This window comes from Leptonotus elevatus, chromosome 1 (genome assembly GCF_054856555.1).
Source record: "Leptonotus elevatus isolate MCC_2025b chromosome 1, RoL_Lele_1.0, whole genome shotgun sequence".
In the NCBI taxonomy this organism is placed as follows: domain Eukaryota; kingdom Metazoa; phylum Chordata; class Actinopteri; order Syngnathiformes; family Syngnathidae; genus Leptonotus; species Leptonotus elevatus.
The window spans coordinates 11,125,001-11,142,260 of record NC_141239.1 but is presented as its reverse complement, the minus strand read 5'-3'; the positions used below and the strand labels follow the sequence as shown (position 1 = coordinate 11,142,260).

The 17,260-nt window shown below is 38.1% G+C and overlaps 1 protein-coding gene across 5 annotated transcripts in view; it reads right to left on the bottom strand.

Moving 5' to 3' along the window:
* The window catches only part of carmil3 (capping protein regulator and myosin 1 linker 3), an 85,038-nt gene that overhangs the window by 2,329 nt on the left and 65,449 nt on the right, over window positions 1-17,260 (bottom strand). The window contains exons 24-39 of one of the 5 annotated variants that reach the window (XM_086075242.1): window positions 15,931-16,029; window positions 15,684-15,803; window positions 14,079-14,192; window positions 13,528-13,703; window positions 13,354-13,447; window positions 10,738-10,863; window positions 9,998-10,064; window positions 9,704-9,891; window positions 9,037-9,116; window positions 6,687-6,806; window positions 4,953-5,121; window positions 2,222-2,597; window positions 1,866-1,972; window positions 1,563-1,767; window positions 644-715; window positions 326-445 (exon numbers count right to left, since the gene is read on the bottom strand). In XM_086075242.1, the coding sequence (XP_085931368.1) occupies window positions 326-445; window positions 644-715; window positions 1,563-1,767; window positions 1,866-1,972; window positions 2,222-2,597; window positions 4,953-5,121; window positions 6,687-6,806; window positions 9,037-9,116; window positions 9,704-9,891; window positions 9,998-10,064; window positions 10,738-10,863; window positions 13,354-13,447; window positions 13,528-13,703; window positions 14,079-14,192; window positions 15,684-15,803; window positions 15,931-16,029 (2,233 nt within the window). The remainder of the gene's footprint in view (window positions 1-325; window positions 446-643; window positions 716-1,562; window positions 1,768-1,865; window positions 1,973-2,221; window positions 2,598-4,952; window positions 5,122-6,686; window positions 6,807-9,036; window positions 9,117-9,703; window positions 9,892-9,997; window positions 10,065-10,737; window positions 10,864-13,353; window positions 13,448-13,527; window positions 13,704-14,078; window positions 14,193-15,683; window positions 15,804-15,930; window positions 16,030-17,260) is intronic. The other 4 variants (XM_086075259.1, XM_086075251.1, XM_086075280.1 and 1 more) reach the window with 4 other exon arrangements.

Sequence of the window (17,260 nt, the reverse complement as noted above, 5' to 3'; positions counted from 1 at the left end):
ATGTTGAAATGGTATTTATCAGTTTCATAACCTGTTAACTGTTGAGAATTAAAATAAAATTATGATCAGTGTTTTCACAATGCTGACTAATCAGTTATTATTAACAACAAAATTCAAGCTAATTTGCATAAATTGATTATTTCAGAAGTGTGTATAAAACTGGTTGCCCTTCACATTAATCAGTACTCAAAAAGCAGCCGTCAGTTTCAAAAAGGTTACAACACACAAAATGATACATTCTGCAGTTTGCAAACTTTCCATTGTCACATGACTGTCAGGTCACATTTTTGGGGGGTGTGGGGTGGGAGTGAAATACAGTACATACACCTGGTCCCAGCGGGGTAGTCCAGAGATCTGTTTCTGTTCTGTGGGAAATAGGTTTTTGTCACAGAGAGTCTGGGATCTGAAAACCTCTCCAGATCATAGTGACTGCCCCGCTCCATGCCTGAGGGGAAATGACCAGCCAACAACATTATAAACATGGGAGTAAAAAAACAAAACAAGTCTTGAGACAATTAAAAAAATGTTTATGTATTCCATTCACCCATTAATTTTACATACACACATGCTGAATGACATAGCATGCACAATCATGTGCGCATATTAGCCAGCGTGCCGTAACAAAGTGTTGGCCAAACAATACCTGTGTCAAATGAGCTGGACTTTCTCGTGCCACGTGATGGGGCCGGAAATCCATTGCCGTCTTCGTTCTTACCTGATAGGTGCGACAATATCCATTATCAATACATTCATGGAGTGTGAAGAAAAAAACTTTCCAAATCAGGTTGAGTGGAGACATTTACTGTTGACTTATTAATTAAACAACAGCTCAATAAAAGCATGTTCCTCTGTGAACATATTCATCACAAAATGCCACCTTTATCAAGAAATGCATCGTCATAGACAAAAACAAATGGTCATTAGACCAATTCTGTTCTTATCACAAAATGCAGTGAAAATTTCAATGTGGAATGTTTCACTATAACTAGAGATGGGCCAGTAGTGATACCAGGCATCAATTATCATTTCATTTTCTATTCTGTTACTGGGTTTTGGGGGGGGGGGGGGGGTATTCAAAAGTACGAATGTATCAGTGCTTCGTACCAGTGGCTACTCTTGAGTAAAAAAAAAAAAAAAAGAGTCAAACCTCCCCTGCAGTGAGGGTTGTTGCTAGATGAGAGTTGTAGAAGCTCAAACAAAAATATTTTTCCCATTAGCAAAAGGCAGAAGCTGGTGTCTGGCTCTGCATCATGTTGGGAGCAGGTTTTAACCACAAAACAGTGCCCTAATAAGCTCTAAAAAGGTTTGCTTTAATGGCCTCGAGTAACTTTTAGAGCAGAGTGGCCATTAAAAGTTGCATTTTGTGTTGAACACTTGTAATGCAGTTATGCTGATTTACCGGTAGATATATTTTTTTTACTGTCAACAATTCATTGCACATCTGCACAAACGAAAACATAACCAATAATAGAAACTGAACTTGTAGTGTTGAAATGTGATTCGTTTTTAACTACTCTAATACAATTTATGCTATCTTTACTGAACATTAACACTTTTTATACCTTCACCAAGAATGCTGTGTGCAGTCGAATCCATTTCAGTCTTGGCAGGTGCTGACGGGCTTCTCCACTCTCCGGTGGCGACTTCCTCATGACTGACAGACTCAGCAAGAGGCACACGCCTCGGGGCATCACTTCCTTCTTGACTGGTGGGGGAGATTGTGGGAGAGATCGTGGGGGTTTTCTCTCTTGCGAGGTCCAGACTCGGCTGAAGGTGGGATTAAGTGTTTGGTTAGGTGACGATTTTTATAGCAGGAGGAGCATAAAAGCAAAAAAAGGCTAACGTTTTTGTTTGTAAACACACACCTTGACAGGAATAAGAGGACGCTGCCCCTCGGGTCCTCGCGTCCTCTCCTTTTCCTCATGTTTTCTTTCAATCTGCTCTTCTTGTGCTTCCAACCTTCCTGCCGCTGCTGGAAATCAAAACAGGTCTCACAATTAAATGTTAAAAGTATATATTTACATATACATCGCTTAAAGCCTTCAAGCCTAACTGGTTAACACAATTGTGCAGTAAATGTTTATTTGTTTACTCAAGTTTTTTTAATGATAGATTTTAACGCTTAAATTAACATTTAACATCAGTATATGAATGTCAAATATCAAAGACACAGACAACCTACTTGCACAGAGCACATTTCATAAAACGGCATTTACAGTACCTAAACTCTCCTGCAGGTGTCTCTGCCTCATGGCGGCAAGACTGGGCTTGGTGCTCTGAGGTGGTGGATCAGGCCTCAGGCCGCCGGGAGTACCGCTTGCGGCTCTCTCGCCACGTTGAGCGTCCTCGTCAGAGTCGGTCTGCAGGCCAGTCAGCGGCACGATCCTCTCCTGTCTGCTCGTTTCCACCGGCCTGTCAGCCTGCTGCTTGGAGGACACCTCCTGTCCGTTGGTGCGATTGTCTGCCGGGGCCTCCCAGGTGCCGGTTGACCTGTCAGGAGCTTCCTCCATCGCTTTGGTGTCACAAGTGCTGCTAGCATCCGATTCGTCAATGTCTGCCCCAATGCAGCTGTACACCATGCTGACCAGGTCTGTGGACTAACCAAGGACAAGACATGTCAGACTACCAGTGATGGGCAGTAACAAAATTACAAATACTTTGTTACTGTACTTGAGTTGATTTTTTAGCTTTCTGTACTTTTTTTTTTTTTTTTTTGTAAATACTTCCGCTGATGATGACATGACTGAGAAATGTAAAGTCAACCATGATTATATTTTTATTGTCTTGATCAGACCTTGGAATCTTACAGGGACACCAGCAACAGGGTGGAATGTAAATGGGGGAGCATTAATCGCTTCAGAGAAGCAAGATATTCCCCATCAATGGCCTTGTTCAAGAGAACTGTTGAATTGTACTGTAATTCTCTGCCTAATCTAAAATAACAACCTGCACAGGTAAGGACAAGCAGGTAAGGTGTAAGCATTTTTTGTTGTTGCTCTGTTTACAACATTAGCAAAGCTATGTGAACACATTGTTTGGATACAGTAAAATAAAAGTCAAGCCAACAATAGTTAGCTGATGGTTAAAAGAAAAAGAAAAAGAAGCATGTATGTATGTTGATTTATTCTTCTTCTCAGTACAAACACTAACAAGAGGGAAACTACCGTATACTGTGTGAACAGTATTTTTATCTTTGTGCCAAATTATCAAAACAGTAAATATAACAGTGCTTATTACTTTTGTATTTAAGTTTTCACTTTCTTTTTTGTGTGTGTGTGTGTGTGTGGGGGGGGGGGGGGGGTAATTGAATTGGCACTTATAATTTTTCCGGTTTTTGTTTTATTTTACACAAGTATCTGTTTTGCTACTTAACCACAAAGTGTGAGTACTTTTGCCACGTATGCAGAACGGAGAATGGCGAGCAAGGAAATTGCCGTATCTGTTAAGTTCAAATTTTTTGTTTTGTTTACATTTACCAGTTAGCATATCTAGCAACAGCAAAAGTAAAGCAAAATAACTAAAAGTGAAAAAACATTTGTTTTTTTTTGTTTTTTAAAATGTTTTTCGTGTTTTCGTCTTCATCAGTTAATATCATTGAGCTAGCAGTGCTCATTTAAAATGCATTTATTTCAGTATTACTGTACGGCTATGCAGAAGAAAGAAGGTTGAATAGTTGGTTGAGAATTGCAGTTTACGTTAGTTTATTACACAATACTTAGTGGGCTATTTTTTTGTCTTTTATGCTCCATATATAAAAAAACAACAAAAAACACACGCACACACACACAAACTTTATAAAAACTAACTAAAACTAACTGATTTTGGAAACAAAATTCTAAAAAACAAACAAAAAAAAACAAATAAACACAAACATTGAAAAATCCTAAAGTATTATAAGCCTGGTGTGCACACTACCGCCACGGTCATTCTCCATATTAATTAGAACAGCAGTCCAATCAGAGCAAAGCTTACATATTGAATATGAATGAAAAATCCTCACCGTTTGATATGCCAGGAATTTTTGAGCTTGAAAAACGGCATCTGGCATTTCCAAACCATATCATCTTGCAAACCCGATAAAAGGGCATTAAAGATTGTAAAAAAGAAAAAAGAAAAAGTGTGGAATGCCTTGAAAAATCATTCATACCCTCCCTCTGACTGATGACACCTTTGAACAATAAAATCCCTCTGATGCTGTGGAAGCTGTCTGCAGGCCAACAATGTAAGGAAGAGCATACTAGAATAGCTGAACTTTCATTGGAGGGCACTATATATGGTGATTGTGATGTGATTGGTTAAATCTGAACACTGCCACATCCGCAATTATAAAAGGGTAAGCACACTTGAGCAACCACATTATCTCAGTTTATTTATACTTTCACAAGATTTTAAATTTTTTTCCCAATTAAAGTGACAGGTTATAGGGTCACAAAAATGGTGGAATTTTTTTCCTCATTAAAAAAAAAAAAGAATAGTCATGTAATCCTAGTATTTTAACTGTGTGTACACTTTTTATATTCACTGGATTGAGATCCAATGTAAAATACAAACGGGCCATAAAGGTAGGAATGTGACAATATACAGTAGTGATGGGAAAATGAAGTTTCATGAACCACTTGTGATATTTTTGGTTTAAAGAGCAACAAGAGCACCATCTGGAGGAGTAAAAAAACTTCATTTTTCCCATCACTAGTATTTGCTCATTTGAGTGTTAGTTTGCAATAGTGTGGAACTATATAGGCAGCTTCTGTATGGGACCACATCAACTAGATAAAAATTAAGGTAAAACCATTCTGAACGTATAACTTCCTATGAATGAAGCAATCTTGGGTGGAGAAGTAAGTGTGCTTAATAAAGAGAGGAGTAGCAAAGGAAAACAATGAAAACTTTCTCAGTGTGCTTTACTGTAAGTAACTGTAAAGATTGGATGTCTGTCGTCGCTGAGACTGTACCTGTCTCTGAATGAGGCAGGAGGGGCTGGTGGGCCTCAAGCCTTGCACGGGAGCACCCTGTCCGACCTGAGGTGAGGGCATGGTCCCGTTTGCCCCATGCACAGAATGATCTGCTCTCCCAGCGTCCTTTGGGTGCTGAATCATCGAGTACACATTCTCTGAAGTGCTGCTGGATCAGGCAGGAAGAATAGTTAAAATAAATTCAGTACTTTAATGGGGGTAAAGGACTGCACCTAACAGGCCAGCAAAGAGAAGGAGAGCATATCGAAATTGATGGTCTCTAAATAGCAACCTATCCATTTTCTGTGCCATTTATCACAGTATTTTAACCACACGGATTAATTTTCTTCAAATTACTTTTCATCCTCCTAATGTGTTCTTCCACCTACACATTCAGCAACACGAAAGAAATGTAACTAAAAGACTACAAAACAACGTTTCAAGGATTAAATATCGTCGATCAAGAATTTATATTTGCACTTTATCCATAGCCCTTTTTAAAACCTATAAAGCCAAACGTATCATATTAAATGCAAGACATTTCGATCTCTGTATTAGTTTAATATTTGTTTCCCCCATTAAAACCCTGACGTATATTATCTGATACATGCATTGCACGGATACATCCATTAGAGGGCAGTATCACCCAGCTGATGGCTTTTTCAGAAACCTCGCAAGATCGCCCCAATTGAGAAAGGAGAGACACCTATACTTATTAATAGTGGGAAATGTTCTTTCAGATTTTTTATTATTAGATTTTTAACAGTTATAAATGTACAAAATTGTGACTGGATGTATCAAATATGACACAAGTCAGACACTACTAACAAAAAGTTAGGGATATTTGGCTTTCAGATGAAATTTCAGGACGAGGCTAAAATGCATTAAAACATTTACGGGTGACCTTAAAGTGACCTTCTCTAAGCACATGTCCAACTATTAAATGCTTCAGTACTTTTTGCATAAGTTGCTGTTCTCCGACGAGGAGCTTCACGGCAAAATTCACAAACGACAATGCTCCAGCTCATGGAGGTGGCATCATCAGAGAACGGCTGTTGGAGACTGGTGTACCTCTAATGGAATGGCCTGCACTTTCTCCAGAATCCTATTGAAAACCTGTGGGATCAGCTGAGTCGCCGTGGAGAGGCTGGAAACTCTGCACCCCAGAACCTCAATGACCCGAGGGCTGCCCTTCAAGAAGAGCGGGATGCCATGTCTCAGCAGACAATGAGTCGACTTGTGAATAGCACGAGACGTTGTTGTCAAGCTGTAATTGATGCTCAAAGGCACATGACTAGTTATTGAGACGTTGACATTTTTTGTTGTGGTGTTCCCATCATTGTTAACTTTCAGTTTGAATGAATTGTTTGAGATGAGGAAATCACCAATGCATCCTTCTACTTAAATGTCTTACTTTCATGATATGATATCACTGTAGCGTGAACTTTTTACATTTTCCATAAATTTTACCTGAAAGCCAAATATCCCTAACTTTTTGTGAGTAGTGTACGTGAAAGTTAATAAAAAAATATATATATATTTGTTTGTTTGTTCAAAAGGACCAATAAATCTGAATCCAAATTTTCTCTCATATATTTCATAGTTCAGGCTTTATAGGGTTGAGAACAATTAAAGGTTGGCGATTATTTTCTTATCCAGGCACAAAATAACATGCACGATGTGTTACGAAATGAATAAGGACTATTTATGCATTCAATCAAGCTGTGCACTTACTCTAAGTCCTGGCTTGATATGGTGGAGTTGCGGTTCTTGCGGAAACCAGAGAAAATGGACAACATGCTGCGTCTTTTTTTCCTCCTCAGGGACTGACCCTGATGGATGGATGACAACTGACTGAAGGAGAGAGAAAAACATACAAGGCTCATTTAGAATGCGTTTGCTCTCTAATTTGAGACATAAAACACCGATTCAGCAATTAGCATTCGAGGAACATAAATGGTGGAGAATCACCAGTCTAGTTGCGCCTATCTTGAAGCAATGCAGAAATAATCAATTTTGACTACCTGGCAGCAAGCAGCAGCGGGACCAATTATTTCAAGCCCAACTAGTTTGTTGCCTTCGACATTTTAGTAGAGTACTATTTTAAACAAAAAATAGCAAACTTTGCTGTAAATATTGCAATAAACTAGACTGGAATGGTAATGCATTTGCACTTGTGTATTCCTGAAACTTCACGACTTTCAGAAAGGTGCTGTCAGTTGTTAGATTGCCTGCTGTTTAGTAGCCTCTTACATATACTGTCAGCTCATACTGTATGTCTCCACAATAATAAGTCGGCTGGAGTTACTTTATTTTGCTGTTTGGGAATTGTTTGAGATGAGGAAATCTCATTTTAAGTCGAGTCATATGAAAGTGAAGAGGTTAAGCTTGGAGCCTCACGTGCTTCCTTTATGTTCCACTGTATATCTTTTTTTAAATGTTTTAATTACTTAGAGAGTGATAGAATTAAAATTATACTGAAAGAAAATAGTTTATTTTGTATTTTCCATCACATAAAACAGTTAATAGTGGTGATGGTATTGTTGTGAGAGCACACAGGTTAATCACCGCAATGTTTTTTTATTGTTACTTTTTTTTCTTTCCTTTTTGTTATTTAGCCTATTACCGGTTTCTTAGCACTGGCTTGTTTTGGATGCATGTACGTGTCTCACATTTTTGGATCGGATGAAAATGCTCAGTCATTTCCATATGAAAGCCAATGACAATCAGTGAAGAACACAAACACTCACTTGTTTGGGCCAGTATTTAACTGAACAATTTTCATATACATTTTCAACTGGGCAGGCCTAACAGATGGCAAAATTCTGCTTCAATCATTTATTTTTGTTTTTGTTTTATTTTGTACTGCTGATATGAAAACATGGTCATGCAGCCTTGAAGTTGTTGCCAGTAGACTGTCCACGATTGAACTGCATATCTGAGTCACAAATAAGTACAACCTAATCTGTTCTATTCTTGGTTGAAAACTTTTTTCAAAAAAGCAATCAGTAATGTAGCAAGCAGTAATGTCATAAAATCCCCATTACACTGGCATATCGCCTTATAATACAAATATGAGTGTAAAATAAAAAGTCTACTATAGTCTTAATGCATAAATACATTATAACCACACATGTTGTAATTTAGGAAGCAGTATTTTACTGGTGGAAATAATTATTTTCATAAAATTGGGTATGTCTATGTAACGTGTAACATCTATATTCTGAAGTTTTCAAAATGTTTCCATCATAGCTGAGAACCAGTAATGACAAAGAATAAAATTGTGAGAAACCCAACTCAGTGTGATGTAACAGTAGCTGCGCATCATCAGAGGGTGAGTACATAGTTTTTCTTTCTATTATACAGCAGTTAACATTTTTTTAAACCGTTGTATGTAACGCCAAAATGATCATTTTAAACATTGGCTGTACTTAGTAGATAGGTAAAACTTGTACAGTCATTCAAAGTAATATGGAATGTGTAGTTATTTATTTTTGTTTGCTTATGTGATTCCTTCCTACAAAGTAACTAGTTCTAAATAAACTGTGGTAAATTGTAATTGTCTAATAATGCCTGCCGATTTGAGCATGTAGCAAAATTTGAACGATTACTACGCAAAATGTGCAAATGAGCTTTTTAAGAGCAATGTAACAGAGAAAAGTATAATCACCTGTTTAAGCAGGTGATCTGGAGTCACCACCGAGACGGGGTATTTTGTCTTTTATTACAAAACGGTGTGCCTTTTAAGCTGTGATTTAAAGACTGCACTGCACATTGTCAAATATTGCTGTTTAAATCACAGAGATTATTAAAGCATCACAGCAAATGTAGTTTCAGAAAAACTACTTAAAAAAAACTTACTTCAGTTTATAATAAAGAAAAACATAGCAATAGAGAATAAAAAAAAACACCTATTTGAGAACATCTGATAAGTAATTTGATCAAAATTACACTCACAGTTGTTTGGATGACGTAACTGCTGCTAAATATCATGCTGTAAGTTATTACTTTTTTGTTTTCAGTAGGTGCCACAGAGGTGGTGAGATTGTCAAATAAATCTTGAATGATTTCACAATGCAACTACCTGTCAGGGAGAACTCTCTTGCTGTAGAAGTCTGGCAATCCATCCTCCAGTGTATTGACTCCTCCATTCTCAAAGTAATGCTACAAGCAAAAGAAAGAAAAACAATATATCAAATAACCAATCAACACTGACAGCTGCAAGGCCTCATTAGCATAAAAATAAAACAGCAAACAAAATGCAATCCGCTTTTATAAATAAACCTGAATCAGGAAGGAGGCCTAACAAAATATGAAGTGATTTAGAAGAAATCTTCAGTTAAAAAGTTAGAAGTTGCCTGTTGGCCTCCAGCAGACAACTGCACATGAGCGCGACTATTTGCACAACGACACAGGCAACAGCTTCTGAATTCAAAAGAAGCTTATTCTTGGAAAGTGCCACTGGCATCCAGAATTAAATTAATGCAAATTTGACACAAAGCAAGCAAATGTCTCAACAACATTTTATCACCTGAAGGATCTGTGGAAAGAAGCGCTGTACACAGATATAGAGCACATATACCTCACATTGAAAGCTCTCCGTGGTTTACAATCAACACCCACACACTATATCAATGATGATGATGATGATGATTCACCTTCAGAAATTCTGCAAAAAAGCTCAAGGCAAAGCTGCCTCTAGCTCAACAAAGTTTTCGAAGTCCCTGCCATACCATTTGTCATGAACTCACAGATTCTGGGGGAAGGTGACCTGCTCTGTGTCTCCGTGGAGGGCGGGGCCTTACGTGGGTCACATGACGCAAAGGCGAGCCGTTGGTGGGAAGGGTGGACAGGCACTCCCATGATGTCGAGTGGGAAAGCTGGGAGGAGGGTGGAGGAGCAGAAGGTGTGGGGGAGGAACTGGGCTCGTCTCCGAGACCTACAACAAAGCCAAACTGATTGTTGTCATGCTCTTAATTCAAATGTATTCAATATGTTGCTTTGCTACTTCATTTAAAAGAAAGTCGCCAAGGTAAAAGCCTCACTTGGTTTGGTGGAGACGGGACGGATTCTTCGGGTTCTGGAGCTTCGCTTCTTTATAGCCATGGTGTCCTTTAGGCAAACAATTGCATCATACGTTTGTGGTGCAATTGTAATAGTTACTAAAATCTTAAATGTACAGTGTGTATTTTGTTGTTGTAGATTTTTTTCAATGTTCATTCATTTTAAAAACACGCTATTACTTTCTATCACATCTATGCATTTATTTTTGCATTTAATAATCATAGGTCTAGTAACCACTAATTATATTACATGGGTCGCAGTGCGCCTTAAAGGAGGCTAACATGTTTCCCAGCCATCTTTCTGCTAGTAATTGGTGGTAGGCTTGCGAAGTGCGGTCTCTCTGAGGCACAGCAACACTTTGATCATAGCTCATTGCATTTTATTATTGAACCAGACTAGATGGCATTAAATTATACACACCATCCCTTTAACACAGCACAAGTCAGTCATTGATGTTCACAGTTAATACTGATTCTGTTACAGTATGTGCTAAAAGGTGAAAATGGTTGTTGTCAAGGTGAGGTTTCTATTTTCCTGAATTTAAAACTCAAAAGATTGGTCAGTGCTTGCCAAAGACAACAGTATATTGACTTAGAACTTGGAATGTTCTGAAAGTGTAGCCAATGGGAAGACCCTACATGTTTCACAATTCAGCTCACAGACATCCTTAGAATTCAAAAAATACATTTGAGTCACTGCAATCAATCAACGGTGCACTTACTATTCCCAGGTTGACGCCCACGTCTTCATCTGGGAATTCCAGAGACTCCACAACTCGGGACTGTCTGATTGTATGTCTTCCTGTCCCCACATCGTCCCAGCACTTGGCCTGAGACACCTGCCGCAGCTGACGCAACACATGCAAACATTCTCCTCATCACATGCTGGTTACCATTACACCCTTAGCGGCAACTGGAACAACACTACTCGGGGATAAAAATGATCAAAATTGTGGAGCTGACTTAAGAGAAAAGCAATTTCTTGACAATCAAAGGGGAGCGATTCATGAGAGAGGATGGATTGCAGCAGACGAGCAAGATGAGAATGAGATAGAAGGCAAGCAAAGAGTAAACAAAATGTAAAATAAATAAAATAAAAAAAAAAGAACGTGGAAAGTCTTATTACTCGACATCCAACTCACTCTTTTATTCTTACCTCTTGCCTCATTTTTCAAACTACGTGTTATGAAGATAAGAACTCATTGATTCCTCCTTTTGCACCTTGGTTAACAAATATTCTTTACATGAATGTAACACTTCACAGCCAGTAATGACATGAAATAATAAACGTACGAGGATTTTTATCTGGTCAGTCCAAAGCGTTCCAATACAAGCGCTAAAGAGAATCTGACTGGAGTTTTATATTTGGGCAACAGAATTTAGCAACATCATAGAGCACAATACAATATTTGAAAGTGAGTTTTATACCACTGCAAATGTGACAATGTCTTATAGGCAATAATACTTAGTAAATGGCACAATTTTAAGCATGTGTGTCTCTAATGTTGGAAAGTGAGTACAGTATAAGGTATGTATATTTTTTGGGGCGTCACCTGTCCCCGATTTTTAAATGTATTCCTTAACCAACACACACTTTCAACGTTCCAATCTTGTTTTACTGTAAAACATTGAAAAAAATATGTGAAACAAAACAAATGCTTTGTTTTAACTACCGGTAGATTCAATGTTGTAATCTTTAAAGTTATTTTTTTTGTGTGTTTATTTTTTTTAAAATGCACTCTCAAAGATATTCTAGCTTTCTTCCACATCCCCAAAACATGCATGGTAGGCAATAAGGCACTTTTGTCTATATGTGTCTATATGTGTTCTGTGATTGACTGGCACGCCACCTCTCAACCCAAATCAACTGGGATATGCTTCAGCTCACCCATGACCCAGATGAGGACAAGCGCTATTAAAAATGGATGAGCGAGTGAGCTTACAAGGGTCAGAGTAAGGAAAAATATAGGTGAAAGGTCCTCTTGTGACAACATGAATGTAGCTCTGTCTAAATAAGCTCATTCGCTCCTCAAGTTCTGTATTGCGCAGAAAGTACTTTTGGGTGATTGTGTTTGGATAGAATTCACACACAGACTTATATCACTGGGGGGGGGGGGGGGGGGGGAATACTGAGGTTAACTCACAATTTGGAAATGGTTAGTTGAAAGGTTTATTTGTGCTTCTTGGGCCATCAAAGTTTACTCTAATTCGGATCGTAATTTAGAATCAACCCGTTGATTAAAAGACAAATAACATCAACTGTTGATGTTACTTTGTAACAAACCAATAAAAGAAAGAAAAATAAAGATAAAGAAAGAAAGAAAAAAAGAAAAAAGAAAGAAAGAAAGAAACCTTTATTGACCTTGTGATAGAGGATATCTTGAGGTATAGTCGGTGGAGGACTTTTAATAAAAGGGTCAGCCATCAATTTTAACTGAAGCAGTACGTTTGGAATAACGAGTCCCCTGCTATTTTTATTTGATTGGATGTTACACCACATGACTATTACAGTATTTGAAGTTATTGCCAACACAATAGCTTACTGGCCGCCAATGTTGTTTGCAGTAAATTTCATGCTTGTTTGTAACCATGGCAAGGAGACGTGCCTCATCTATCGACAGCAAAATGACTACAAAATATGTGCATTGCATGCTATAAAAGCAGGGAAGCAAGGCCATCTATTTCTTTTAAAAACAACTATTTCTACTGCAGCTCTGTAGGGCAATCAATAAAAGTGTGTTATTGCCTAGACTCGAGAATAATTCTTACACTTGCGTTGCTTTTTAAGTGTATTTTTTGCTGCAATTCTATGAAGACTGATTGGACCCCTTTTCTCTTTCTGTGTGCAAAAGTCTGGAATAATCCTTAAATCTTATAGCACTGTTACTTTTGTATAATGTAAATTTGGTCTGTTGGATCTGAATGTTGTCGTGTCTAATGTTTTATTACACCCCCAAACGAGGTAAATTCATTGGCATGAGCAGGAATTATTAATGCATTTTTGAGTCTTAACAATTTTGTTCACCATGTAGTAGTTGACTAACATGATGTAAAGGTTCATATGAACAGTTTTGTATGATAGAAGTAGTAGAGTTACAGCTCATATCATAAAATTTGGTCAACTTGTATGCTGCTTAAATTGTTTTTGTAAAAAATAAAAACGTAAAAAAGTTAATTTTACTGAAGATGATTGTGAACTAAGAAAAAACATTGGTTGTAAATATTGCAGTGATCAACTTGTTTTCACAAACTTTCATGGCCATACTATTAAAAAAAGTGACAACATACCATTGGTTAGTAGAGCTCTACAAAAAAGTCATGCAGAAAAGGGATATTACCAATACCAGTGTTTTATGGGTCGTGTAAAGTTCTTGCAGAATCTGATCCACAATAGAGTTGGTTAAATAGGACACAACGGACAACTTCACCTCCCTGAGAAATACAGAAGGGGTGAAATGGTGCTGGGATTCTTTTGAGTCACAATTTTTTTCCCCATTAGTGCTTATCCTTACTCGAGGGCTCTGTTAATATCCTCGGACGCTCTCTCCATGAGAGCGTTGCGTATTGAAGAGCGAGGGATGGAAACCTGCTCAGAGATGGACGAGAGAGGTGGGCTGAGTCTCTCGGCAGCTGAGCAGGACATGGGACACAACTCATGGCACAGAGACACCATGGAGTCCACCACCACCTGTCAACAAATGTCACCATTTCTTCAGTTGTCATATTTCAATTACAAAGTACATTACTGTCCTGGCTTTACAACAAAGATGTGCATAAATGCAAAACATTTGCTGTGTTTGTTCAGAAGTCATTAAATGTCAAAAACACAACTTTGTGTGTGACAACAATCTTGGAGTGAATAACAAATTGTGTTGATGAGCTAAAACAACAACAACAATTACTCTGAATGATCCTTTGGGTGCACAATGGGAACAGGATAGAAGTAAAAACATACTTTAGAAAAATTTAATGTAGAGCCACATGGTTAGGTTGTCTTTTTAAATGAAACTAGTTCTACTATAAATGACACATCTGGTAATTTAAATAGTCACACCCAGCCTACCTGCAGCTCTTTGTCAGCAGCCCTTGCTAGCTCCCCGGCTAGCGTATCCAGTCGTTGTCTGACTGGGCCATCCACTGACAACACATGAGCCAGCTCACATAGGGAAGGATACAGCTAAGATGCACAAGCCACAGGAGAGAAGAAGTGAAATTCAATAATGGGGGAAAAAAATGAAAAGTCTGTGAGGGCAGGAGCAAAATTTAAAATCCAATACAACTCAGTCGTAGACAATTCGGTTACATACTTTTGAGCTGCTGAATGCAGACAATTCAATTTTGAATCGCTACTGTCGCCTGTGGCCAAAAAATGAAACTGCACGCACCCTTCTTCACATACACAATGCGCACATGACATCACGTCCACAGGCATAGGGAAGGAAATTCAAACCCGAATCCAGTCAGAAAACTATTGGCCAGAGGCTTGCAGGAGTACACACTGTAAACAGCTAAGGTGTTAATCTACTAATTAGAGGATGTTTTCATAAATGGTCAAATAAAAAGCTATTGTAAAAATATTTTTGGGCAAATTGTTGCAAAGAGCAGCTTTAAGTATCAAGTAAAAAAAAAAAATCGTTAAAAAAATCTTAGGGATATTTGACACCAGTCTTTTTCAGATACCAGTATGGGTACTCAACTATTGAGTAGTCACCGATACAAAGTACCAATAACACTAGTACTTTTGATACATAAAAAAAAAAGACATGTAATTTTAAACAAAGACCTATATATTTTTCCTTAAAATTGCATGAAATTAACATCCATTTTCTCTTATACTTTTTTTCCCCCATTTGTTTGTTCATAAAACAAATTTTATATAGAAACACAATAAAATGAATTTAAATAAATCTAAATATGTGGTTGTACATCTTAATAGGCATCTGTCAGACATGTATGCCTTTCATTTCTGATTGTAAAAGAGGTCGGCCGATCCACCGTGGCGAGTACCGATATCTGGTAATTTATTATCTCCCACTAGTCTAAATATGGCATTCTGATTAATATTGCGTTTATGGAATATGAATTAAGTGTACAAATCTTACTTAAAAAAATATATCTCTGTGTCTAAGGGCTCAGGTAACCATCCCTTCACCTGTTTTCTAGGTTTGGTCATGTGACGTTTGCAAGCGGAGCCCTTAGGACTTCCCCTTTCACGTATGGAGCAACATGGTTTTGAGCAATTTAAACAGCATTCACACTGGACCGGTCCTATACCGTACTAAGCTTTGGCGCTCTTACCCTTCCCTCCCCCGTCCAGTGTTGTCTTGCAGTAACACTGCTCTGTATTCATGACTTTGTTGTTTATTTTTTGTTTACTAATAATTTGTGTGAGGAACAATCGCGTTAATCCTACATGTTCGGCCATGTGTGTTGGCCTATTAGCAATCATGCCGTAACAAGGCCCACTTTTTCCAACCGTGCTGGGCCAAGGAAGTTTATCACACTTCAAGCAAGCATGGGAGTGCTCAATCTAGTTAAACGGTCTGAGGTTTAGGTGTCAAACGGCCCCAGCCCGATACGGATTGCATCCTGGGGCTATCAAACACATTTAATAGGCATGGAGCAAAGGAAAAGGGCTTCAAATTGAATGATGGGACACCCCACTTACAGCTCTGGAGTTTTTGGCTTCCTTAAGGATCTGCCTGGCTGTTTGGACTTCTTCTGCTTCCTCGCAGCCTTTCAGGACACCAACCTGCTGTTGCACCCGTACACACAAACGTTCCATCACCTACACACAAACATGACACACACACACACACACACACACACACATTAATATACACGAGTATTGATTTAGAGGTCCATTCTCCTCTAGAACCCAAACTTGCATTTAGAGCCTGCAGACAAAGCCAGACCTGTTCAGCTGTACTGGTGACGAGGCCCTGGTGCAGCCTAAGAGCTTGCTTTTGAGAGAAGCGCTGTGTCTGGTTGTTTCTAAGCAGGGCTCGCTGGATCTGCCATTAAAAAAACACACACACATAAATACACGCACAGAGGACAGCAGCTGTTTACCGAGTATAGCATGCGAGTGGGGAAAAAAAAAGGCAATTTGCATGGTAATAAGAAGATTGAGGAGAACTTTGATCCCTGCAAATGAGCTGGATTTCTTTTCTCAGGTGGATATGCTTGCTCTCTAATGAAATTATGTAATTGCAGATGGAATGAATGAAGTGTTAACAGACTTGGGAACGACAGTCAAATGATAACCGTACTAACTAACTAACGCTAAATAATGGCAACATATTGTGTATATTTTGAGTCTTACTAAAGAAAAGATGCTCTCATACAATCATTTCATGACTTGCCATCGAGCCTGTGTTGGATACGATTTGATGGGAGCAACTGCCAAAAACTAATCACTGCAATAAAACTTAATTTACCAACAACATGGCTTGGTTTAGCGGAAGTATCGTGTGCCCACTGTTAAATAAGATTATTTGCGTGCAACTACTGTACTGCTGGCAAGTATAACAAGTTGAGCGGCTCTGAATGATAAAGACATAGAAAACGTTTAATGCTCCTTGCCATTTCATTTCAATTTAGACAGCAGCCACATTACGGCCGTGCAATAATGAATGTTGTTAAATTATCCTCCTGTTGTGCCTTATCATAATTAGCAAAAGAGGCCGGAATCAAAAACTTTGTCAGCGCCACTAATTTTGCACAAATTTAGTGAATCATCGATGTTGCCAAAGCTGTATGCAAATGGTTAAGAACAGTGCCACCGTATAGACATTTGAGAATTCATGGATAACAATAATTATGATTTAGCTCGAAACTAAAGTAATACATTGTATTCAAAAGTTTCTGTATACAGTATTATAATAGTAATGACAAAAACCGATATAAAAAAGTTGTTCATAATTCGCAATGCTGTTAATTTAGGACAGCTGTGCTGTAAAATTTACAGTGGGTTGTGGGCGATTAGATATGATCCGCACTGTATCTATATAAAGATGTCATGTCAATAAAGATGTTTTATTTCTTTATAAAAAATTATTATATAAAAAAGTAACTTTTGGTTCAAAGGCATTTCTGTGGTTGACCTCAAAATGAGTATCTTTGATCAAGGCCAAAATACTGTATTCAAATTATTATTTTTTTAACGATTAAAAAAAAAACGTTTGAAATGTACTATTGAGAAGAAGCATGTTTAAATATATTTGAAGGGCAATGATTAAATAA